Here is a 23,786-nt window from a genome sequence, read left to right as displayed (position 1 = left end):
GGAGCTGATGGATCCTAGGGGTAGGTTCATAAGACAAGAGCGGGCGGAACCCCTCAAGGCAACATGAAAATAGTTTACCATCACCTTTTCGCTGCCTCCGGCCGCTTGGACGGCCGTCGTGTAGATCTGGAGGAACTCGACGGGGTCGATGGACCCGTCGTACTTCTCCGGCAGCTCGGGGCGGAACTTGGAAGGCCACCTCACCCGGTGGAGCTCGGTGGTGAAGGCACGGCAACCGGTGCCGTACCCCGCAGCACGAGCGGGGGTTCTTGGTGGCGAGAAGCGGCGAGCCGGGGATCCCCGGTGGTCGTGGGCCGGGAGAGAGGAAGCCTGGTCCTCTGCCCCAACCCCCTGCCGGGTCTCCCGCTGACGTTCGAGAGTGACTCGGGCATCTTCGTGGCCCCTCCGCTCGTCAAGGTGCAAACGAAGGTCCCGGGCTCCGGACATGGCCAGGGGGACGGCACTCCGCCTGGAGACCCCTCGGCCCGTGCGGGTGTTGCCCGCTGAGGAGCCGGCTCTGGCGGCACCGTGCTGAGAAGTGGCGCGAGGACTCCCGGCCTGCACCTGGCGACGAGCAGTGCCGACCAAAGCGACGACATCTTGCATCCACCGGCCTTCCGGAGTGTTTGGCGTGGCCTGAATGGGCGGGTGTCTGAGGAGAGCTTGTGCTGCAAGCAACGCGCTCCCTGGGCTGGCCTCATTGAAAGCGAGCCTGCGCCGAGGTGGCACCCGACGTGGTCCAGAGGCAGACCTGGCGGCCGGGGTCCCGACCACCTGCTGGGGGTCGGAAAGTACGTCGGCAGCGGCGGCGGCGCTGATGGGCCCAGCGCCTTGATCCCCTTGGGCGGGAAAAACCGCACGCGTGGATGGCGGCTGCCGCGGGTACGCAGCAGCGACGGGGCTTTCTTCGTGGGGCAGCGTTCCGTTACTAGAAGTGGAGCCGGAACGCTGGAGACGGTGCCCACAGGCCATCTTTTCCTGTGGAGAAAAAAGTGAAACAAACAATCCAGGGATATTCCCCCCTACCTGGCGCGCCAGCTGTCGGAGAGTGAACTCCTATCGCAGGGATCCCGAGAGACCCCTTTTTAGAGATTCGGCCGGGGGGATGATCCTGGGAAAGCTTGTTTGGGAAATAAGCAGGAACGGAAATAAATGCGATGGCTAGTGGGAGACGATCACCCTAATGCAAGAAAAAAGGGGGTACGCCGGGTGTTAGACAGGTTCGGGCCGCACGGATGCGCAACACCCTACTCCTGTATGAGTGCTATATTTATCCTTGAAGGAGATTCTTCAAGGAGGTATCTGGTTCTAAAGGGAGAACTGTTTACAAAGAGCTTGAGGCTCTTATGTTCTAACTTAACTTGAGCTGGTTCGAGTATCCGTCGATCTATCTTTGGCCTGGTTCGTCGGAAATTGTTGGTTGTCTGGTGGTCGGGGGCTCTTGCTCTCTCCTTTTAGTGTTCTCCATCCTTTCCTTTTATAGGCGCGCCGACCTCAACATATCCTGAATGGGAAAGAGGGGACGCGAATGCCAAGGTGCCACGGAGAAAGGCGTAATCATTTCATCTTGGCGAAGTGACAGGGGCGGTGGAGAAATGCGGCGCGCATTCGACCACCAGCCGCTGCGGAAGCCTCGGGGCGCCCTGAAAGGGGCCCACCGGTCAGCCTCAGAGGTGCCCAGTGCGCCCACCCTGTCTTGTTCTTCTGCCAGGGCAGGGTGGCAGGCGGAGCGCTTCGATTCTGGCAACGTTATCCCGAGGCACCTGGATGAAACGGGACGGGACCCGTGCATTTAATGGACCCCACGGCCCCCTGCTAGTGCATGGCAGGGTCTGACACTGGGGCGTGGGCAGCTGAGAATGTCAGGATGTCAGGATGTCAGACCGCGCGTGCCTATTAAATGCGGCATTGGGCCTTTGACTGGATGACACCCTGACGACGGGACCCTTCGGGTCGTCGAATGATCTTGCGCGAACCTTCGGGGCACCGAGTCCTCGGGGGCTGCCACGTGCAGCCCCGAACACTCTCTCCCGAGCACTTCGGTGGGACCTTCGGGGCACCGAGTCCTCGGGGGCTGCCACGTGCAGCCCCGAGCACTCTCTCCCGAGCACTTCGGTGGGACCTTCGGGGCACCGAGTCCTCGGGGGCTGCCACGTGCAGCCCCGAGCACTCTCTCCCGAGCACTTTGATGGGACCTTCGGGGCACCGAGTCCTCGGGGGCTGCCACGTGCAGCCCCGAGCACTCTCTCCCGAGCACTTGGATGGGACCTTCGGGGCACTGAGTCCTCGGGGGCTGCCACGTGCAGCCCCGAGCACTCTCTCCCGAGCACTTCGGTGGGACCTTCGGGGCACCGAGTCCTCGGGGGCTGCCACGTGCAGCCCCGAGCACTCTCTCCCGAGCACTTCCTTTTTGGTATTTGGGCTCTGCGGATCATTGGGGAACTAGGGTGCTCGGGAACCAGAAGCGGCGGCCCCGAGCACCTTCTCCCAGGACTTAGCTTCTACCTACCTTGCAGGGTGGTGACATGTGGTGGATGGCCGGCCCGGCCTCGGGACTTAGGGACCCCTGGTTCTAAATACACCGACATTTATGGATGTTCAGTTTAGAAAAATTAAGATATATTTGGTAGAGTTTTAGTTTAAGAAAGAGATTGTCATCTCTAACTTCAGAAATTTTTGTAGTTGAAGCTATGAGCAAATTGAGAATATTTTTATTTAGTCATCTTATTTTTATTTTAAACTAAAAATAGATATATATAAACTACTTTATTTTATCTTATAATTTTTTGAATCTTGCATGATCTCGGAGTTATAGCTTTGTCAAGTTCAACATATAAAAATGTCTAACATCGGCTTGAGTTTTAGCAAACTTAGATAATCTGGCTCATACAAAACAAAAGGGCATTTTATGATGCTACAAGATTAGAGGACATGTTATCCATAACTTGAGAAGAGTTGTCTATTATATTTTGTATTCATAAGAAAAAAAATCAAGGTTCAGGTATGTAGCATATAAATTGTTTGATTTTTGCGTGATGTGATTCATGGTATGCATGGGAATGGAATGCATAACTTACCATGAGGGTTATGGCTAGGTAGCTCATGCATATTAGTGGACACTTGCTCATGCAAAAGGGGTGTTGTATAATGGTGCAGCCTTCAGAGGGTTTATCTACTAGAAAACCACTAGAAAATTTCTGGAACTTAAAAAATACTAAGAGATTATTATGAACAAAAGAAAGAAAACCAGAAGCTCCAAAGGGAGGAAGAAATGGGACCGTGCCTGTACTGTCTCGCAGGTTCTATCGGCATGTCTAATGGGCTTCATCTTCTATGCTTAATATCTCAGCTGAGGCCAGCCCATTCCAAGAGCAACAGAGCTGGTTTTTCATTGAGTAAATTGATGTATGCCATCAACTAAGTCCTCAATTCATTATTTGCCATCGAATAAGTTCAGACTTACTCCATGCCATCCGAATAGAAATTTTTTTCACTCTGTACCACTGTCGTTAACTCACCATCCCAAAACCTCTGCTAACCTTGTCAGATTTTGTGAATATGCCCAAAACACCCTTGTGGCTTTAGAGTTTGTTTGATTTTTGGCCCCCAACAAGCCAAGCTAATTCGGTAGGAGGTCAAATTTTGACGTTAAAATGATGTTTAGTTTGAGATCAAATTAAAATTTAATCAACAAAAAAATTTAGCGAACGATTTGGCCGTCTGAGATTGGTCAAAAACACTATAGAAAAATTTTGACCGGCCAATTTTTTTAAATATGACTAAATTTTGATCTCAAACCAAATGAAAACTAAATTTTCAACACACTATCAAAATTTGACTTGCTCCTTTACCCTAACCAAACAGCCCCTTAATGTCTTCCCTCTCCTTCGATCCGAGCTCTGAAAGGGATCTGGGAGGCTCGACATGGACTCCAAGCAAAGCAACGGCTAACCCCACGGGTGTTTTTGCTCCAATTTGTCAACAGTTCTCTGTATTGTTTTGTTTCCTTTCTCTCTCCTTTTGATTTGAGACGGATCATGAAGCTTTCCTTTTCCTCTCCCTCTTGGTTCGATATTGCTTTGTGATGTTCTTTCATGTTCTCTCTTCTTGGGTTGAGATAAATTCGTGGAGGAAGCGATCTAGATAAGTTGGATGCGAGTAGAGGTTTTGGGAGAGAGCTGAAAATTTCGTGATTTCAGTTGCACATATATGCCGGTGGGTGAATGATGCAGGAGAGGCGTGAGCGCGAGCATGTCAACAAGGCTTGCGAGTGCCACGAACGGGCAAGCCGGCTTGGGCAGTAGGCTTCGTAGTCACGCGGCAAGTGCGGTGTCAAAGGTACTAGGCGGTGGCCAACCCCTTGACCTGCTGCAGCTGCTGTTGGCCGGCGACGGGCCTTGGTGGCGGTGGTGGTGCGAACAACAAGCGGAGTCGAGAGCGGCGGCGCGGTGCGCTGCGAGGACGGCAGGGGCGACGCGGGCGGCAACGATGCCCGCGTCGGTGACGATGGCGGCGGCGCGCTGCAAGGGTTGTAGGGGAAACGACGCCCGCGGCGAGGAGGGCGACGAAGCCCGCGGCACACCCATGTTCTGCAGCGACATTTCCGTATCCCATGAGTTCTGCCATTATCAGGTGATGGAGCAATGTGTTGCGCGTTTGGACGTTGCAATGTTTAATGCCATCCTTCGTGAATCAGCAAGCGAGATACCCACTGATCCTATATCTGATCCAATTGTTGACCCAAATGTCCTGCCAATTCCAGCTGGTGATCTAAGCTTCGTGTCAGGCGCACAGCTGAAGAACTCTGTATGCACCGGATTCACTAGTTATTTGTGCATTCCAAATTGTTTTCCTTTGTATTTCTTGTGAAGTTATTTCTCAGGATGATGCTTGCACATGGAACAAAACAAGATTTACCATTTTATAGTTTAAGTTGCAGTGGTATAAGGTGAAAATATGCTTATTTTGGTGCAGTGGTACAGTCAATTATCCCTTTTTCATTTGGTCTGTGTCCTACTTTGGTGTCCCAAATAGATCCTGCACTTATTATGTGTCATCTTGTCATGTGCCAAACAAAAGCGAAATACAACCTTCGGTTTATATATACATGCGAAACACACACTTAAAAAACAAAAAGAAATCACAATGAACTCACGATGATAATATGACCGATTGTTCATGGCTAACATGCTTTTTGCCACCAGTTCAATATTTTTGAAGTTCAATGGTCCACACAGCCCCCAAATCCTATATGTACCATGGTCTATGGATCGTAGTTAGTTCACTCCAACATCACTCTGACGGACCTATGCGCCACCCACCCAACACCTTAAGATTATCTCTAGTAACTACCTCAAATTTTTATCTTCAAAAATACTATTACAGCATCCCCTATCACTATTACAGTATTCCTTATTTTTTCATCTCCAATAATTACCCTATTTTCTACCTTCTACTCCTCTTTTTCTCTCTCCAGATCCGCTGTCAGCCTCTATAAACAATACAGCTACAGTGTTGCCACAATACTGTTACAGTAACAGACGTTGTTTTCTTCCTCGGGACAATGTCAGTCTCTGTAAACAGTATTACGGGTGCTACAGTGCCCTGTTTTCTCTCTCCGCGGTACTGTAGCTACACTGTAGAGCCGGGTGCCGATTGTTGCTGCAGTATTCCTCTGTTGGAGATGACCTTACCCCTCTTTCGTTGCTTTTTTTCTCGTCCCCAATGCCCCCCCCCCCCCCCCCCGCATTATCTTCTACCTAGTCTTTTGCAATGACTACCATTGCCGTTCATCACCAACCTGATCACCGGCTCCTTCACCACCAACCTTTATCTAGTTCAGCAAGTTCCAAAGAAAACCAGCCTACATCCTAGAGACAAAATTCATCGATGCCAGTGAGGAATGTGGCCAGAGCACAAATCTCGTAGCCATTTGAATACAACTCGAGTATAACTCAAGATCTAATGACTGAAATCACATGCACGTAAGCTTATAAATGCATCGGATGGTTTAAATATATTATTGTACTCAAATGGTTGTAAACAAATATGAGATATCTAAACTCATATGGTTAGCTTTGGAAGATGACACAGCAATCCAATCTTAAAAAATACAAACAAACAATGAAAACTATGTGCAGTATTAGAATATGAATTCTATTTTAAACTTAAACATGCACAAACAGCTGATTTTTTTGAGAAAGGAAGGTACAGAGTAACTTCCACTGCTCAGTGGATTATACCACTGGATAAATGGGCCCAGATCTCCGTTTACAGGCAGGTGGTCCCCACTTTCCGTGCTGGATCCAGCTGGGCTACTCGGAGCCCGCGGGTCCCGCTCCGGATCCCCTGCTCCGGTACGCTACATGAACCGTAGCCTCCACTCACCCCGTGACCCCATGCCTTGCCGCCGGTGGGCCCCGCTTACTCCGTGCCGGGGCCACCTGTCATTTAAAGTTCCCACGCAAGTTTTTGTTATTTTATTACTGGCCCAATATGTCAGAGGCAGGCTTGTGAGAGAGTAGTTGGCAGGTAAAAAAAAGTCTAATGTATTTAAGTACGTGAACTCAATTTATAATGCGATACGTGATAAAAATTACTAGCATAAAATTTATTTTAATAACAAAATAAATTATATATAATAAAATAAGAAAAAAATAAATTAACATATGTGATGCTTTAAATTAAGTCCATACGGCAAATACAGGACCAGGTCTCATGAGTCACGCACTGATGCGAATCTTAAGGCCATGCTAATGATGGCCCTAATCCAAATGGTCCCTCTCTCATAATACACCTTAATTATTCATCAATGCGTTGCACATTTGACCCCCATTCGTGGGCCCCGCGAGTCAGGAAGATGGGAAACGACAACGCGCCCTGGGCCGTCGGATGCGCACTGGCGCGCAGATTAAGCGGCGGGGCCCGGTACAGGTCAGCAGGGTCCCCACCACGACCTAGTTGAGGGGTGGCCCCGGGCGCCATGGTCCCACCGCTAAGTGACACCACCCGATAAATCTAGCTCTCGCTCGACGCGCAGGCAGCGAGCCAAGTAAACCGTCCGAAGCACCCCACCCCACCGCACCTCCGCACTCGCGGAAGCCGGAAGGAGAGGGAAGCCCGCGACGAGCGAGCGAGCACAAGCTTTCCGAGCCGAGCCGAGCCGAACCAATCATATCTCTCTCCGGCGATTCGCGCCATGGAGGCGCAGGCGCAGGACAGGGCGGAGGGGGAGGAGGTCGCGCGGCAACACGCGGTGGGCGGCGCGGCGGGCGTGGCGATGGGCGCAATCCCCATGCACGGCTTCATCGTGCCCAAGCCGGAGCCGGTGGAGTTCTTCGGCGGGATGGCCGTCGTGCGCAAGGCGCCGCCGCGGAACCGCGACCGGCACACCAAGGTGGAGGGCCGCGGGCGGCGGATCCGCATGCCGGCGGCGTGCGCGGCCAGGATCTTCCAGCTCACGCGGGAGCTAGGGCACAAGTCCGACGGCGAGACCATCCGGTGGCTGCTGCAGCAGTCGGAGCCCGCCATCATCGCCGCCACGGGCACCGGCACTGTCCCGGCGATCGCGACCACCGTTGACGGCGTCCTTCGCATCCCCACGCAGTCATCTTCGTCCTCCAGCCCGTCGTCTCTGGCCGTGGTCGACGGCGAGTTGTCGTCCGCCAAGCGCCGCCGGAAGCTGCAGCCCACCCGCGCGGCGGCCGGCGCGTCCCCACTCGCAACGGCGGCGCCCGCGGCATACTACCCGATCATCGCCGACCCACTTCTGCAAGGCACCGGCGGAGCGGCCATCTCGGTACCAAGCGGCCTCGCTCCCATAACCGCCTCTGGCGCTCCCCAAGGGCTGGTCCCAGTCTTCGCGCTCCCGGGCACCGGCAGCCCCGGGGCCGGCGGTGGCAACCGCATGATCCCGCAAGCCACCGCCGTGTGGATGGTCCCTCAGCCGGGCGGCGCGGCCAACCAGCCCACGCAGTTCTGGGCCATCCAGCCCGCGCCGCAGCTCATCAACCTCGCCGGCGCACAGACCGTGTTCCCGACGGCGCTGAACGTCGCCGACTTCCAGCTGCTGCAGCAGCAAGCAATCTCCACCATGTGTCACAACAGCAACTCGGAGCAGCAGCAGCAGCAGCTTCACCTGCAGCACCCGGGCTCCGGCTCCCACGAGCAGCAGCGCGGCGGCGGCCGGAACGACGTGGACCACCCCGAGGAGGAGGAGGAGGACGACGACGAGGAGCCGGTGTCCGACTCCAGCCCAGAAGAGTAAAACCCACAGCTCGAAGCCGAAGAGAACACACTCCACCGTACGCCACAAAGTCCAACAACCCCAAAGCTTAGGTTCCTTTCGCTCTAATTTAATCTTTTTCCCCTTTCCCAATCCTCCTTATCATGAACTAGTAATTACGTGATGCTCGGTCGCGTTGGTGCTTTCCGTCTTAGCTCAGTGACCCAGTTCAGTGTTAGTGTTAGAGAGAGGAAGAAGAAAGAGGTAGAAGCAGCATGCAATTCGAATGAAATGAGCAGCTGGTTTATCAAGTTAAATTAACCACATTTCGCTAATTTAATCTCTCTATGTTTTGCTTTGAGGGCTAAACGAATGCTTTTTCGGAGGGAGAGAGGCGAGCGGCAGGCACGTGCGTACGTGGGGGCAAAATTTAACGCACACGGCCGGGCCGGGGGTGGGGGTGGGTGTTTCTTTTTGCTTTTGTCTCCGGCGGTGGGTGGTTCGGGCCGGGGGTGGTGGGGGCGCGGGCGCGGGCGCAAAGCTGGTGGTGGTGGGTCAAAGCGCGCCCTCGCGGACCGTGCGCTGCGAGCAGAGAGAGAGAGAGGTGGGGAGGGAGCGGGTTAGGGGTGGGGACAGGCGAGCCACCCCACCGAGCTGCCCGTCACCGGCGTCACGTGACTGGTGGCGCGGGCCCCTCCCTCCTCGGTGCCGCCGCGCGGTGGGGGCGGTAGACTCAGCTGGTGGGCACCGGCCTCGACACGTGTTGGGTGGCGGTGGTGGGGGCGCGCGGGGCCCGCTCCTCTCTCCGTGGTGGGGACCGGGTCAGGTGGGCCCGAGTGGTGACGCGGGCCCGCGAATATCCGCACGCTGGATCCTGAGACGATGTTGGATGAGACATGGCGATCATCTTTTCACGGTCTTTTGATTTGTATGAAAAACGTTGGAAAATCATCGGAATAGGAGATTTTTCTTTGCGCTCACGGTTCATCTATTTGGTTCATTAGAATGGACATCAATAAATAACATAGGAAATTTTACTTTTTGCTTGATTTCACAGGAAAAGTATAGGGAAAAATAATCTACTAGCTCTTTTTTCTCTTTTTGCTGTGTAGGATCGAGATAGATTTTTGTGTTTTTTCACGCTCATCCATACACCAAGTTTGAAAATTTCCTCTATTTTTTAATCCTCTGTTTTTCATCTACCACTCTATCATATTCTTGTGTTTTTTCTATTACTACGTTTTTCCAATCATCACTTTTAAAGGAGCACTTAGGTATTTGGTTAAAGGGTGGATGTGATATGGTCATGCACTTTGAGGAATATTTCTCATATGTGTTGGATGGAGTGAACCGGCTTTTTTGTCTAATGAAGCCAATCACCTGGTCTATTCTTGATCATTAGTAAATAATTAGTAATAATTAGTATGTTGTATTATTAGTTAGTATTTATTATTATATAATTATGATCGATAAGTGTTGTACCGTATTGATTAGTGTACGATTATATCAATTAGAGTATAATTATTGATAATTAACGTATTTTGTTATTCATTATTAATTAGTATGGCAAGATTAACATGGATAGTTGTTAGTGTGTACTTATGATAAATTATTATTATTTGATATTAAGAGATATAATTTAGTTAATTATTCTTATTACATCCGTCCTCTTTGTTCCTCCAATTAAATATAAAATTGACTTATCCTGTCTACCAACGAAACAGATAATTGAATAGCCTTATCTTTGAAAAGAAAGATAATCGTAATCCATCCAACTTTGATCTCGGGAAGAGAAAAGAAAAAGAAACCGAAAAAGGATGGATGCTTAAAGGCGGGCCGGCCTACTGTGAAATGTACTTGACCGCACCTTGTCATCTTAAGCTTAACTGACAAGATAAAGCATACTGTTAAAACTGGAGAAAGTGGCAGGAATCTCCTATTCAAAGGCTACTCGTGCTAGAAACCTTTTGTGTGCTCAGCCACAGCAACGAGCTTGCCACTAGTGCGGCACGCCCAATCTGCTCGTGCGGCGTCCCATACGGATTCTCCTATTCAAAGGCTGTGTTCGACGAGCATCATCTCCTGAATGGGCAGGTCGTGCGCGTACCGGTATTTCTCACGATAATACAACTCGAACGACGGTACGTTCGTAATTGCTATCCATAGTGGAGGTGCTTGGTACGGTCTGCACTACTGTAATGCAACACGTTTTGGAAAATCAAGCACTAGCTTTTTCTACACCTGCATAACCGGAAAGTTTTATTATGTTAGAAAGCACAGTACCTTCGATCAAGGCTTGGACGTACACGGTACACACACGTCCATGAAAGAAGTAGAGCAACACCGTTGGGCATCGACACGGGATTGGCAGCAGGAGCATCTAGAACGAACGGCAGTGTCACGTCACCGATCAACGAGCGCCATACTGCAGTGCAGAAATACAGGTTACGGATGGGTGAGGTCTCCATCATCCTGAACCTGTACGATAATACAACTTTGAAGAAACCAATGATGTCAGGGGCAGACACGCAGAAGGAAGGATTTTTTTATTTTCATATTTCGAAAAAAATTGCAAAATTAGAGATTTGTTTAAAAAAATTACAAAAATAAGCTACACCTGCCGTCCTTCCAATAAACGACAGGTATAAAAATAAACATATCACATTTCCAACCAGCGATAGATTAAAAAAATAAAAATTCCAAACAATATCAAAATTGGCATGATTTTTTTTGAAAAAAAGTATGTTGCGGAATTTTTAATAACTATTTTGATATTGTTTTGAACTTTGAGAGTACATGTCACTTGTTGAAAGGGCTACATATTTATTTTAATAGGCGGTAGGAGTTTATTTTTATAATTTTTTAAATAGATGTCTAGTTTTGTAATTTTTTTAAAAAAATATAAAAATAAAAAAGTTTCAAAAGGAATGGCGTCGGGCCGGGCCTTAAATGCGCCCCTGAAGCCGTCAAAGCCCAGTTTAGTTGTCACGAGCTCTGGCGGGTATGGCCATTCGCCACCGAGCGAGCAGGCCACGGGCCACTGATCACAGATGCTGATAAATTCCGCTAAAAAATGGAGTGGATAAATGTTGGGGAGAATTACAAGAAATTCCCAGATGTCATACCAAGTTTGGATTTTACTAAACTGACTCCTGCAGAAACTTTCAAGCAGCCTTTGCTCAAATTCACACGAGGGCATGACCGACGCAGTCCTTTGCAGCGGTGGATGTCCGCCATGGCTCACGACTTTTTCCGTTGACGAGGCTACCCTAGTGACAGCAATAGGGTGTGATGGATACGGTAGTACTCATTTACATATATACTTAGGCTATCTTCAACACCTATCTTAAATTTTCATCTTAAAAATACTATTACAATATCTTTTATTTTTTCATTTTCAACAGCTACTCCATTTCGTACCTTCTACTACTCTTTTTCTCTCTTCGGTTCTGCTATCAGCATCTGTGAACAGTACACTGCTGCAGTGTTTCCTCCCCTCTGGACCCACTGTCAGCCACTGTAAACAGTACTGCTACAGTACCCCCCCCCACAAAACTACGGATCACTACTCCCTCCGGACACTGTAGCAGTATTGTACGGCACTGTGGCACGGATGAGGTAGCTGATGGAGATCGATTTTCAGTGGTACAGTACTTTGCGCAAAATACTGTAGCATGGATAACTGCTGAAGTTGGCCTTAGGCTATCTCCAGTAGGTACTCAAATTTTTATCTCAAAAATACTATTACAGTATCCCATATTATTATTACAACATCTCTTATTTTTTTAATCTCCAGCAGCTACCCTATTTACTACCTTCTACTCCTCTTTTTCTATCTCCGGTCCCGCTGTCAGCCTCTATAAGCAGTGTTGCTACAGTACTATAGCACTAGATTCTTCAAATTTGGAGTCACTGCTGGAGTTGGCCTTATCACTTTTTACTTCACCTGCCAGACGAGTCGGAGCAACGCAGCGTGAGGTGGGTCGAGGCAGAGGCGGTGTTGCGCAGGGAGGGGTGGGGTAGCTCAAGGTGGGGAGGAGTTGGCGGCTATGGGCTGGGACTAGAAGGTGGCAGCGGGGCATGCCAGTAGTTTAGGAGAGGAGCGGCGATGGGAAATTGGGAATAGGAGTTGGTTGGGAAAGGATGGAGGATTTGAGGGTTGGGATGAATCTACCCGTCAGACTGGTTTCATATGTAAACAGATTTGTGAGTATAGGTAAATATTATTTATATCTATAATAGTCTATTCGTTGGATATTATTTTTTATCTATAAATATACCTACGAGTAAATAAGTTAAGCTCTGTACTTATAACCGTGTCCTGCTAATGCATATATCAGGATCTTTCTCCAAAGCGTGCACTACCGGATAGCTCTGAAAAATTCAAAACCGAAACAGCCGCACACATCTGCGAACCTCTGGCGAGTTTGGATGCAAAACGCGTTTCCATTTTCCAAATTCTGTTCAGTACACTTTGACCTTTGAATTTACTCGTATTCCTTCACTTAAATACGGTAAAATTCAATTATCTGTACTAACGTATACACACTTTGCAACAGCTTTTTCTACAGTTTTGTTATTTGCAGCCTGCACACGGCAAATGGGTGGCAGGGTGGGCGGCTCCGGCAGCGGGCGGCGGCGGCGGTGCTACCTGCGCTGGAACTTGAGGTGCTTGATGGCGAGGAAGAAGAGGAAGGCGAAGAGGGCGATGACGGCAAGGTGGAGGCAGGTGACGAGCTCGAAGTAGCGGTCCTGCAGGCCCAGGTACCCCTCCAGGAACTCGCGCACCGTCTGCTTCCCGACCCCCGGCACGAGGATCAGCTCCGTACGGTCCCCAAGCTGCGAGAACATTAGCCCGTACACCGTCCACGCCGCCGGGTTAGCCCAGTACACCCACTGCCACCACACCGGGATCATCTGCAGCAGCCACATCCACATCCGTCAGGTACGAGGGTTTGGTTTGGGGGATTCTACAGTCCAGGAACTGAGTCTCTAATTCGATCCATTTCTCTCCGCATTGTTGTAGCTAGTCGAATTAGGGTGGCAAATACTAGAAAAAGTTGAAGTGAGTACCTCTCTTGCGATGACGAAGCCGGAGAAGACGTTCCAGAAGATGAAGATGAGGAAGGACAGTCCCATGGCGATCTCGATGTTGGGCGTCAGGGCCACCGTCATCATCCCGTAGAGCGTGTAGTACATGAAGCTCAGCGCCATGTACAGGACGAACCAGAAGAACTTGGTCGCCTTCAGCTGGAAACCGATCATCGGGTACACGATCGATGAGAAGAGTAGCACCTGGACGAACATGTAAGGTAATTCGACCGACACCTGCAACATGGGAACCTGGTTTAATATCCGTGCCAAGCATGCTGCATTCAGAACAATTGATACTTTTAGACAGCTCGATCAGTGATTTATGTTGTTACCTGAGCGATGGCGTAGGCCATGGTGGAGTACATGCCTGCCGCTTTTTCTCGGTAGAGCACGACTCGCTCCATTGCCACGACCGGCTGTAGGATGCTGCAATTCATGAAACCCAGGAACAGTGCTGACCCGTATACGATTCCTAGTATGTTGAATACATCTTGCTCGTCCTTGCTGTTGCAAATGAAATCCGAGTAAAATCTTATTGGGGCATCAATAAGTGAGTATTCATGAAACAAAAAAATCTTAAGGCATCAGAACCTCACTTACATGGTTGAGCCAATTTTCCAAAATACGATTCCAAACATGATTGATACAGCAAAAGTGTTTATGAACCGAACAACATTGTGCTCTGAGTTTTTCCAATATGCACAATTTTGCTTCCACAGGCAAGCCACACATTGCGTCGTGAAATTTTGCCAATAACCGTGAGGAAAATGTAGATCCTCTGTGTTTGGTTCTGTTTTTTCCAACCCATCGATTAGAAGCATGTTCTCCCTGCAGACACCACCGAGATTCCATTAGATTCACTTTCACCTTATTGTTTATACCAGCTAACAGTAAAGTGATCTGCAGCTTTATGATTGTACTACGGGCGTACCTGTATAGGGAGGAGTTGCGATAAATTTCTGCATAGTCCACTCCAATCTCATATTCTGTTGTGTGTGAACTGATGTCTAACATCCATGCTGCTGGGTTTTGGCCCTTGTTTATTCTAGGAACGCCAGGTATAGCCTGTGACAAAGTAACTTTAATATTTTCTTCTCTCTGTGTCTTACAAATAAATATCCATCTCAGGCAATCTTACCTCGAAATACTTTATCATGTTTCTAGATAGTGGACCTAGCGAACCACTGTATATGAGCTGACCTCCTCTTTTCATAAGCAGAAGCTGCAATTGTCCAAATTGAATCGAAACACTCAGAAGGTTAATTTTGCAGTACCTACTCGTATAAAAGGCCAGTTATCATGTAGTTCCTTGATCTTTTTCTACTTTAGGTCAAGACTATTTTTAAGATCTCTATGCATACTACTCTTTACTTGGCCAATTCGTTTTGCTGCTTAATTATGGCAGGAAGCATGCTAGTTTTTGTTGTGTAATTGATACCTTTTCATCTTGACACCACTTGGGCACTGGACTATCATGTATCATATTTCTTTATTTCTTGTTATAGTTATATCTTTCTCTACCTATTTATACCATTTAAACTCGTTCATACCTCATCAAAAGATTCAAATATATCGATGCTTGGCTGATGAATTGTGCAGACAACAGTTCGTCCAGTGTCTACCGTCTTTCTTACTGTTCTCATGACAATTGCTGCAGCACGAGCATCCAAGCCAGTGGTTGGCTCATCCATAAATATAATGGAGGGACTAGCTACCAGCTCCACAGCTATTGTTAGTCTTTTCCGCTGCTCGGCTGACAGGCCAGTTGACCCTGGGATGCCCACCATGGCATTCTTCAAGTCAGTGAGCTCAACAAGGCTCATGACTTCTTCGATAAACATCTGAAATACATTTGAAGAGAAATTTTGTGTCAGGTACCAGCTTCCAGCAATGATAAAGAGGGGGCGAGGTTGATGCACATACATCTCTTTGATGAGGTTTAGCATTTGAAGGCAGACGAAGCCATGCAGAAAACTTCAGTGACTCGTAAACAGTGAGATTAGGGGAGTGAATGTCACTCTGTTCACAGTAACCTGATATCCTTGAGAATGTCTCCTGCTTCTTAGGGTAGCCTGCTATCTTAACAGTCCCTTCAATATATCCCCCAGTTTTTCTTCCAGCCAATACATCGAGCAATGTTGTCTTGCCAGCGCCAGTTATCCCCATCAGAGCTGTTAGCACTCCTGGCCTGAAAGCACCACTGACATCTTGTAGCAGCTGAAGCTTTTTCTCCGTTACTCCATTTTTTGCCATCTCCTGGTGGAATACGTGTGTTCTTTTGGTCAGTAGTTGACTGGAATTGATGCAGCTATTGGGTAAGGTTTGAAGTGGTCAAGGGATTACCTTAGGCATGTCAACGAAATAGTTGATATGATCAAAGACAAGGGAGAGGGGCCGAAATGGGAGGATAGCTTGATCAGTTGACTCATTGCCATTTCCAACCATTTGGCTTTGGTACTCTGAATTCGCCTTGGTGACCTTGATGTTAACTTGATGCTTGTGTGGAGCTGCAAATAGTAAACAAGACAGATAATTATCTTTTTCATTTCTTTTCATCATTTACAAGATTTGTGACAGATTAGTGTACATACAGTTCATGAACTCCAATGCAAATATGCTGAGGATGTTGAAGCCCAGCGAGAATCCAAATAAAATGCCGACACAAATCCAATACCAGTGCCATTCCGTAAGCTGCCCCCTGATCTTGAGGATAGCTTCACCGACAGTGTTAGCATTGGCATAATTGAATTCCTATCAGTACCCAAGATCATTGTCAGTTGTGGTGTATTTATACATTTAATCAAGAATCTTAGTGTAGTTTGAGAAAGATACACTAGCATACAGTTAGCAATTCCAAGTGTTGAAATGAGTGCTTACTGTAGCCCATCTTTTGTCAAGAAACTCGTTCAGGGAGATCGCATTCTGTGCGTAGGTGAATGGGGATGTCCAATATCCCCAGCGCAACCATGGTTGGAGATCATCTGTTTCAATGTGCAGATTGGTAAGCAACTTAGTTGCACAAAGCCTTTAATAATACTTGTCCTGTGTTACTGAGTGTCGTATACTAATGCTTCCTGATGTATTCTGAGCTAAATCATCTAACCTTTTGATATGATGAAGCCCCCAAATATGTAGATTGCTATAAGAGCTGCAGTCCCTAGCATGTTGGCCATCACTTGTGTCCTTCCTATGGCTGCTAAGAAGCGATACAGGCTCATTGACATTTGATGCATGCCAAAAAGTACCACAAAGTGCTGGATGAACCTGCCATAAGCAAGGGAAGTCTTTTGTGTTACTTCGTCCTATTGAAGTACTATTTATTTCTCAGATCTTTAGGTATATAAGTGGCAAGAGATGAGTACCTGATAAGGGAAGGTGCAAATCCAATCACGTAGTAGGTTAAGCCCGTCCAAAGGCCTGTCTCAACAAGTGAAATTGGGATGCTAATAAGGAAAACTGAAGAAAGGAGTGCCCATCCTGGCAATGCTAGTAACTCTCTTTGCTTGTAGAAGGTGGGAAGCCGCTTTATTGTCATTGCAATTTCAGTCATGCCATTGAAGTTTACTATGACAACAGCCATAAAGAGTGCTCCCATGTATTTGTTGGCATCAAGTACGGAATTGTGACTCATATTTGTTCTCAGGAAAAGTGTAGAGATCACCAGGGCCATAACAGTTATCTGTATGATCTTGAATATATGCACCGGAGAGTTTCTTTTTAGAAGCAGTACTTCCCTTGAGAAGCATGCCTTGAAAATGTTCCATCTGGAGATCCTGCGACTTGCATTCATTTTTACTCCCTTGTTCTTTCCAGTATTGTTTGGACTGTAGAGTTTGTCTTTTACAAGTCGAGGGAGATAGGAGGTGCGGAAGGATTCTGCAAATTTTTCAATTGAATGGTACTGGTACTTATTTTCATCACCAGCCCAGTATTGCTTTTGGTCCATCTTTGAGGTTACCTGGTCAGTGGTCAATTGGAGAAAAGCTAATACATTATTTTGCACAAGTACATATATTGCAGAATACTGATTTTTGTGCCACTGCTGAAATTGTGAGTCATCTATCGGCTGTTTAATTTTGTGGATTTAGTGTATTGGTTGCCTTAAAGTTATTCTGTACATTAATTCAGTAAGTATAATCAATTTTCAGCACTAAGCATTATTGGTATGTTTAGCTGTTCCTTATCGATACAGTTGATTATTGAGTACCTCTTGAAGGAAATCCGCTACATTCTTCCTGCTGGGGCAATTGAATCCCATAGCTTCAAAGAAGTCTGTAGCATTTTCTCGAGGACCATGATAAACAATTTGTCCCTCACATAAAAGTATTATGTCGTCAAATAATTCTAATGTCTCGGGAGGTGGTTGCAGCAAGGAAATAACCATCGTGAGATCCATCAAATGTGCCATCTGTTGGAGAAACTTCATGATCTCAAATGTGGTGGAGCTATCTAGGCCTGTTGATATATCATCCATAAAGAAGCATCTTGCTAGACCAACTAGCATCTCTCCTGCATTAAAAAAAAATCATTTGAATGCATGCCAGCTTCAATGAATTCGCAAATAAAAATGTCGACCATGATGTCAATATTTGAACTTAAACCTTGGTACTTGGCACTAGCACCATAACAGTTTTCTTCTATGTAACTGGCATATTATTTGCGCAGGATGCACTATGACATGAATGCCACTACTTTTAAGTTTTCTGTGTAGCAACTAAAAGGTATACAGTGCAGAGACCTTCCAAGAGTGCACATAAATCCTATTTACATTGAGTTATAACATATTAAGGGACGCTTGCTCTGATCCAGTGGAATAAAATGTCAGAGTTTCAACCCGATAGACACTAGAGAGTTCATAAAGGGAGAACATACTACAGTATTGCCACTATGATCTACTGTTTTCACAGTTCATTTGATTGAAAACAATTATGTTAGTCTTCATGCTATTTACTCTTGGACCTGGAGATGTTGCACTAACTAGATTCACTTTTTTTTGTAGAGAAATTGAGCATATTAACTGAAGTTTCCAGTTGGCACTTTGTACTGGAAAATGAATAGATAATTCTGATAGACTACAAGAATTCCTGTACTAGTTCTGGCCTTCACTTAGGTGCCAGTTAAGTATATCCTTACTCTGTTCCCTGTTCTGATTTTCTAGCTAGTTTCTTCCATCTGGTTTGATAGTTATAAACATTCTTTTTTTAACACTATAAGCATTCTTTGTTATCATGAAGATTCCTGTCCTGTTAAGAACCTTTTGCTTGAGGGAAGTTCTTAAGGTGGTAAAATTTCAGTTAATGTAGCTTTATTTCATATCGAAGCACGTGCTGCCAGTGGCAGCTATACAAAGCCTGTAGCTATATATGTATTTTACCTTAAGTTCTGGTTGGAAAGACAGAAAATGCACCCATAGGCAGTAACGATTGAGGGTATGCTTACCAATTGTGGCTCTTTTCTTTTGCCCTCCTGATATTCCTCTTCTCAGCTCGTCTCCTACTAGAGTGTCAGCACACTCAGACAAGTCAAGTATCTGCATATAATCAACTTTTACTATTATATGTTAAGATATATAACAAATTGAAAAAGTAACCAAGTTACCTTGATAATATAGTTTGTTGCAAGGTTTCTTCCTTCTCCAAAGGTGGTGGCCTGCAGAGAACACCTGTTTGAGTAATTAAACCAAGTATAATCCAGTTTTAGCAGAAATAAAGGAGTACAGAACGAACTACCTTAATTAATGAATCAAGATCTTGGTCCACTTTATTGATGACACCCTTTTTTCTTCTTATCGCTTCTCCTAGCATCTCTGAGGTTTTCATTCCAAGCAAACATGAACTTTGTGTCAGTATATTTGCCATGGAAAATTTGATATATCTTGAATATTCTATAGATACTTCTTTCTTGAGTTACAGTGTATGCATTGTTATAAATTGCAACACATTCCAATAATCTTCGAAATGAATAGCTCACTATTTGCAAGAGCATGTCTTACCAAATTCATTATTAGTTCCCAGCATCTTGGAAGAGAAGTCGATCGTCTCCCTTACTGTCATCTCAGGATGGTGAAGATCATACTGGCTAACATAAGCACGCAGGTACTGAGGTGTTGAGGAATTCATTTCTTCTCCGTTGTACATGACCTTGCCTTTGAACTATTACAATCATTGCATCATTAAGAAAACACATTTTTGTTAGTCAATGCTGAACATTATTTTTACCTTTTTTTTTCCTTTTCTCGTTGACAAATACTTTTGACATCATGTAGGTAAGTCAGTCTACCTTCAAAGAAGAATCCAACTTTCCTGCTAATGCTTTTAAAAATGTTGTTTTCCCTGAACCGGGTGCTCCTAGAAGAAGTGTCATCCTAATAGAATGGGATAGAAAATTCAATATCTTAGTAAAGACTGTTAACTAAATGAAAGGCTAACAAACTCATACAGGTGTATTTTATTAACTTCTCTGTTAAATTTGGTCAAGCACAATTTTTAGATAGAATCATCATAGAACGGGATCTATGCCTGCACTTGGAAGTTAGTGAAAGGTATGGAGACATTTACCTTGATGGTTGAATAATCCCGCTTACTTCATTTATGATTTTGATGGGTCTTTTCCTTGTAACACACATGTGTGAAGATGTTGCTAATTCCTGCATAACAAAATAAACTGTTCATTACGAAAATATGGTTTTTGAATACAGCCTATTGGCTTTGCATGGCAAAAGAAATACAGCCTATTGATTTTGATGGGTCTTTTCCTTGTACCCTAGCGGCTTGCTAAAGTACACAGCAGCATAACAACCGACAGTATACTTTTGATTCTAGATTAAGGGTTGGTTTGCGGTTGCTGTCCTTCGTTGTGCTGTGGAATATAGTTAGTTAGAGGAATATTTGTCGTTCCTAGTGTGATTTTTTCTGTTACATATCCCAAAAACATGCTTCTAACTAACAACTGCACCAGAAATATAAATAAATAAGCGCTTTGAAAAGCCTAAACTTTGCCAGATCGAACACATGGAGTTTTGGAAAGTCAGGATTGGCATAGTTGTCAGATCTCCACGAACATGATTAGATAGTACATATAGGGGCTATTTAGATCGATGCTAAACTTTGCCACAACCAAGTTAGGGAAGTTTGACCATTTGTATGTTATATATACCATAGTTTGTGGCACGTCGCACCAGGGATTAAAATTTCCTAAAATGTCTGGAATTTCACGAATTTCAGGAATTTCGGAGGGGGACAAAATATCTAATTCAGGAGTTTTCTTTTGCTGACACGTGGTATTGACAGAGTAGAGGACGAAAAATGACCGAAATTTTGGCGAAATTTTGCGAATTTCGGACTTTTCACCGGTGAATGAAAAAAATTGTAAAACGAAATTGAAATCCCTGCGTCGCACATTCTTAGTTCTCTAGTTTATGCTTGGTGGACTTCCTAGCTAAAGTTTGTCACAAAGTGTTGGCGACTAGTTTGGTCTCTTCCACAGTTTAGGTAAAAAGAAGTGCAAAGTGTTGGCAATAGTAATCAGTATTCATGCTTCCAAATGTATAAATATATGTTATTTTGCGATACTTCTATCTGCCATCCACTTTCAGTAACTGCATTGAGATCACCCCTCGATTGCAGTAGTACAGCTATGAACGTTTCTGGTTAAGGTCCGTAGTATTTATGTTCAGCCCATACCTAATGAATGATTATTGATCTTTTATTTGGGGACATATAAGTATAAATCATGAGATAAATCCAATCATGCAAACCAGTTTGATTTAACTAGCAAACTGACATGAAATTCTATAAATACTTTGTGGACATGGCCTATGAAGTTTTGCATCAACCTTTAAGGTTTCAAGTTCAAGCTCAAAAGGTGTCAGGAGAAACAACCTTTTCTCTCCTTTTTTTTGTAAAGCTTACCTTTTTCTAGTAGTTGCATGAACAACGTTGATGCTCGTACTATTATCCAAATATCTGGGCAGTGAATCTAATTAATCATGGCTTATCTTTTTGAAGGGAAATTAAATCATGATGAGAAATCTGAGAAACGTGTTCTGGTCTCTTTCTTCACTGGGAAAACGAACAAGCAACGGCCCGGGGCATCGGACAAGGTCTCATTTAATAAGGAATTGTCGCCACTGTTGCTGTCGTTGACACCGTCTGGTAAGGATGGACTGGAGATCCTCATCAGTGACCAGCATATGATTAGACGCGCTACTAATACATGACAATGAGATGTGCTACATTAGTATGCAGTGGGACGCAGGTCAATTGTTCACGGAAATACTGTATTGATTTTACTGTTTATATAAATTTTGTAGCGTCAAATCTTGTCTATCCATTTGAGATTGAATGGCTCACGACGTTTTGAAATCACTGTGACTTCAATTCATCTGAAGTCAGAGGATCCGTTTCCACTAGCCGTACCTTGCTAATAATACACAGAGCATCAGACACTATCCTTGTCGAATATCTCAGGCTATGGAATCTGTCGCAAGCTAGATGGAGCCCATGAATATAATGGCATTGCTGAGTCAAGGATGGAGGACATGGTGGGGGCAACCCTATTGATATGGAGATATGGCCCTCTACATCCCTTCTGTAGTGAGATAAGTGAAGAATTTATAGCAAGAGCAGATTAAGCTGACACTTGATAGGACTCTTATGTTATAAAATACGACCACTTAGGTCATAAGCCAATCCTGATTAATCTAGTATCTTAGAAATACTATGTAGTATACTTATGATACAAGCAAATTTTTTAAAGTAGAGGTTGGTTAGATTTCTTACCTCGATCAATGTCTTGGACAATTGAATTGAACTGGCTATTTTATCCATAACAAGCTACAGATTTACCAGTCGGACATATACGGTCGTGTGCAAAAAAGTATCTGTAACTAAACATGCAGGAGATGGGAGTCACCCTCTGCATGCATGTACCAACTAGTAGAAGCACGTGCTAACTAACTTGATTTTCCTCAAGATCCATGAGATTCGGAAGCACTAGGTCCTGATCAGGCTTCGCTCGTGCGTCGATCGGCCACACCGTAACCTACACGGACCTCAACTGATCTATTGCTTCCGGAGGACATCCATCCATTTTATGTGTCTCACCAAATCCATCTCTCTCTCAGAGAGAGAGGGGCAACAAAGTAAGGACAACTCCAACAGAACCCTTAAAATCGAATTGTATCACTGTGCTTATACTTTTTGTCGATCCATCTGCCCGCTCCATATATTGATGCGGGAGCTCCTCAGGACGGGCCGAATTACTGTAGCTAGAGAATGACTGTAGATCCGAGGAAGTATAAGAGTAATAGAAGGTGAAAAATAAAGTATTTACTAAAGATGAAAAAAAAATAAAAAGTACTATAATAGTGTTAGCGGATACTGTAATAATATTATAGAAAATGACTTTTTAAATAGCTACTGCATACCTCGGCGGCGTTGGTGGCGCAGTTGAGCAGCGTCGGGACGGCGCGGCGGCTGACGCGGACGTCCGCCTCCACGGTGAGCCTCTCGAACCGCACCTCCACCTTCGCCGCCTCCACGCCCAGCCTGATCGATCAGTCCATGCATGCATGCGTCAGCGCGCCTCAAATCAACATACATGAATGATGCACAGATCGAGACGCATGCGTGCCAGTTCGCACGCACCTCTCCTTCTTCTCGCGGAGCATCCGGAGGAAGCCGCGGTTGTCGTTGTGGGTGAGCGGCACCAGCTCCCTCCTCCCCGTCGTCGTGCTCACGTACGACGACCCTTGATCTTCAGTACGGATGAGCTCCACGGCCGCCGGCGCCGGCTGCCCTTCCCTGTACTCCATCCTCGGCGCCGATCGATATGCTAACTAGCTCCAGCTTCCAACGACCAGCTAGCTACAAGTATGTCGAGACTCACGACGACGGCTCAACTAGCTGCTTAATTGTTGTCCTAGGCAAGCGCACGAATGGTCGGCACAGCGCGTACGTACGTGCATCGATCGATGCCTGTATGCGCGTGTATATGCAGGCACATGTAGTGCACTAGATCGATTGATATATATATATACATAAGCAGAGGCAGAGCGAGCAAGAGGCATATATGTGTGTGTTTAGACTAACAGGTGTTAGGTGATTGAGTTTTAAGGCAAATGCAATTTCCCAACAACTATTAACGCCACTCCGTCCGACCTAGAGATAATGCGTAGGGCAGCCATTTAGTTTTAACTAACTTGCAAGAGATAAAAGGATCTGTAACCATAGGTGCCATATATTTAAAAGGGTAAGTATATAGAGATAGATATAACTATTTTTTTAAGAAAATAAATGTCTTCTCTCCGCGTACGTCAGCGAAAATAGTGTTATCTTAATCCTATCATTTAAGGGCTAAACAATTCCATCTGATTGCAAATATAGGTCGTTTTAGTTTCATCAACTATTCTCTAAATATAAGTCATTCTCGAACTTCTATGTACTTTTTTTATCTTTTATTCCCTCCT

At 45.8% G+C, this 23,786-nt stretch overlaps 2 protein-coding genes and 1 long non-coding RNA gene across 4 annotated transcripts; 2 read left to right on the top strand and 1 right to left on the bottom strand.

The window, feature by feature from the left end:
* Positions 1-7,031: 7,031 nt before the first annotated feature.
* On the top strand, positions 7,032-8,541 carry LOC133895837 (transcription factor PCF2-like). Its single transcript, XM_062336357.1, has one exon. The coding sequence runs from the start codon at positions 7,199-7,201 to the stop codon at positions 8,264-8,266; it is 1,068 nt and encodes a 355-aa protein (XP_062192341.1). The 5' UTR covers positions 7,032-7,198; the 3' UTR covers positions 8,267-8,541.
* A 4,206-nt stretch (positions 8,542-12,747) lies between these two features.
* Positions 12,748-23,383, bottom strand: LOC133895521 (ABC transporter G family member 45-like). Its single transcript, XM_062335919.1, has 22 exons — positions 22,966-23,383; positions 22,746-22,866; positions 19,876-19,964; positions 19,598-19,682; positions 19,311-19,470; positions 19,048-19,124; positions 18,917-18,967; positions 18,758-18,848; positions 17,526-17,827; positions 16,681-17,276; positions 16,422-16,582; positions 16,196-16,299; positions 15,910-16,069; positions 15,662-15,825; positions 15,242-15,574; positions 14,869-15,159; positions 14,457-14,540; positions 14,250-14,383; positions 13,919-14,146; positions 13,651-13,822; positions 13,298-13,552; positions 12,748-13,141 (listed from the first exon to the last, which is right to left on the bottom strand). The coding sequence occupies exons 1-22, from the start codon at positions 23,130-23,132 to the stop codon at positions 12,872-12,874; spliced, it is 4,095 nt and encodes a 1,364-aa protein (XP_062191903.1). The 5' UTR covers positions 23,133-23,383; the 3' UTR covers positions 12,748-12,871.
* Positions 13,444-21,636, top strand: LOC133895522 (uncharacterized). 2 transcript variants are annotated; one of them, XR_009905618.1, is made up of 4 exons: positions 17,224-17,368; positions 18,318-18,434; positions 19,326-19,413; positions 21,325-21,636. It is a non-coding gene; the product is annotated as an uncharacterized LOC133895522 (long non-coding RNA). The 2 variants fall into 2 exon arrangements; XR_009905620.1 differs by lacking the exons at positions 19,326-19,413; positions 21,325-21,636 and adding an exon at positions 13,444-13,536 and having other exon boundaries at positions 14,976-17,368; positions 18,318-19,234.
* Positions 23,384-23,786: the final 403 nt, after the last annotated feature.

This window comes from Phragmites australis, chromosome 16, assembly GCF_958298935.1.
Source record: "Phragmites australis chromosome 16, lpPhrAust1.1, whole genome shotgun sequence".
Taxonomy (NCBI): Eukaryota; Viridiplantae; Streptophyta; class Magnoliopsida; order Poales; family Poaceae; genus Phragmites; species Phragmites australis.
The sequence above is the reverse complement of the archived record's forward strand: the minus strand, read 5'-3'. Positions and strand labels throughout refer to the sequence as shown.

Excerpts from the sequence above, each read along its gene's own strand:
- LOC133895521 (XM_062335919.1), bottom strand. The coding sequence starts at position 23,132 with ATGGAGTACAGGGAAGGGCAGCCGGCGCCGGCGGCCGTGGAGCTCATC. Across the intron at positions 18,968-19,047 it reads ATCTTGATTCATTAATTAAG|GCCACCACCTTTGGAGAAGG; the intron begins GTAGTTCGTTCT and ends TGTTCTCTGCAG. Across the intron at positions 13,553-13,650 it reads TGGCCTACGCCATCGCTCAG|GTGTCGGTCGAATTACCTTA; the intron begins GTAACAACATAA and ends CCCATGTTGCAG.
- LOC133895837 (XM_062336357.1), top strand. The coding sequence starts at position 7,199 with ATGGAGGCGCAGGCGCAGGACAGGGCGGAGGGGGAGGAGGTCGCGCGG.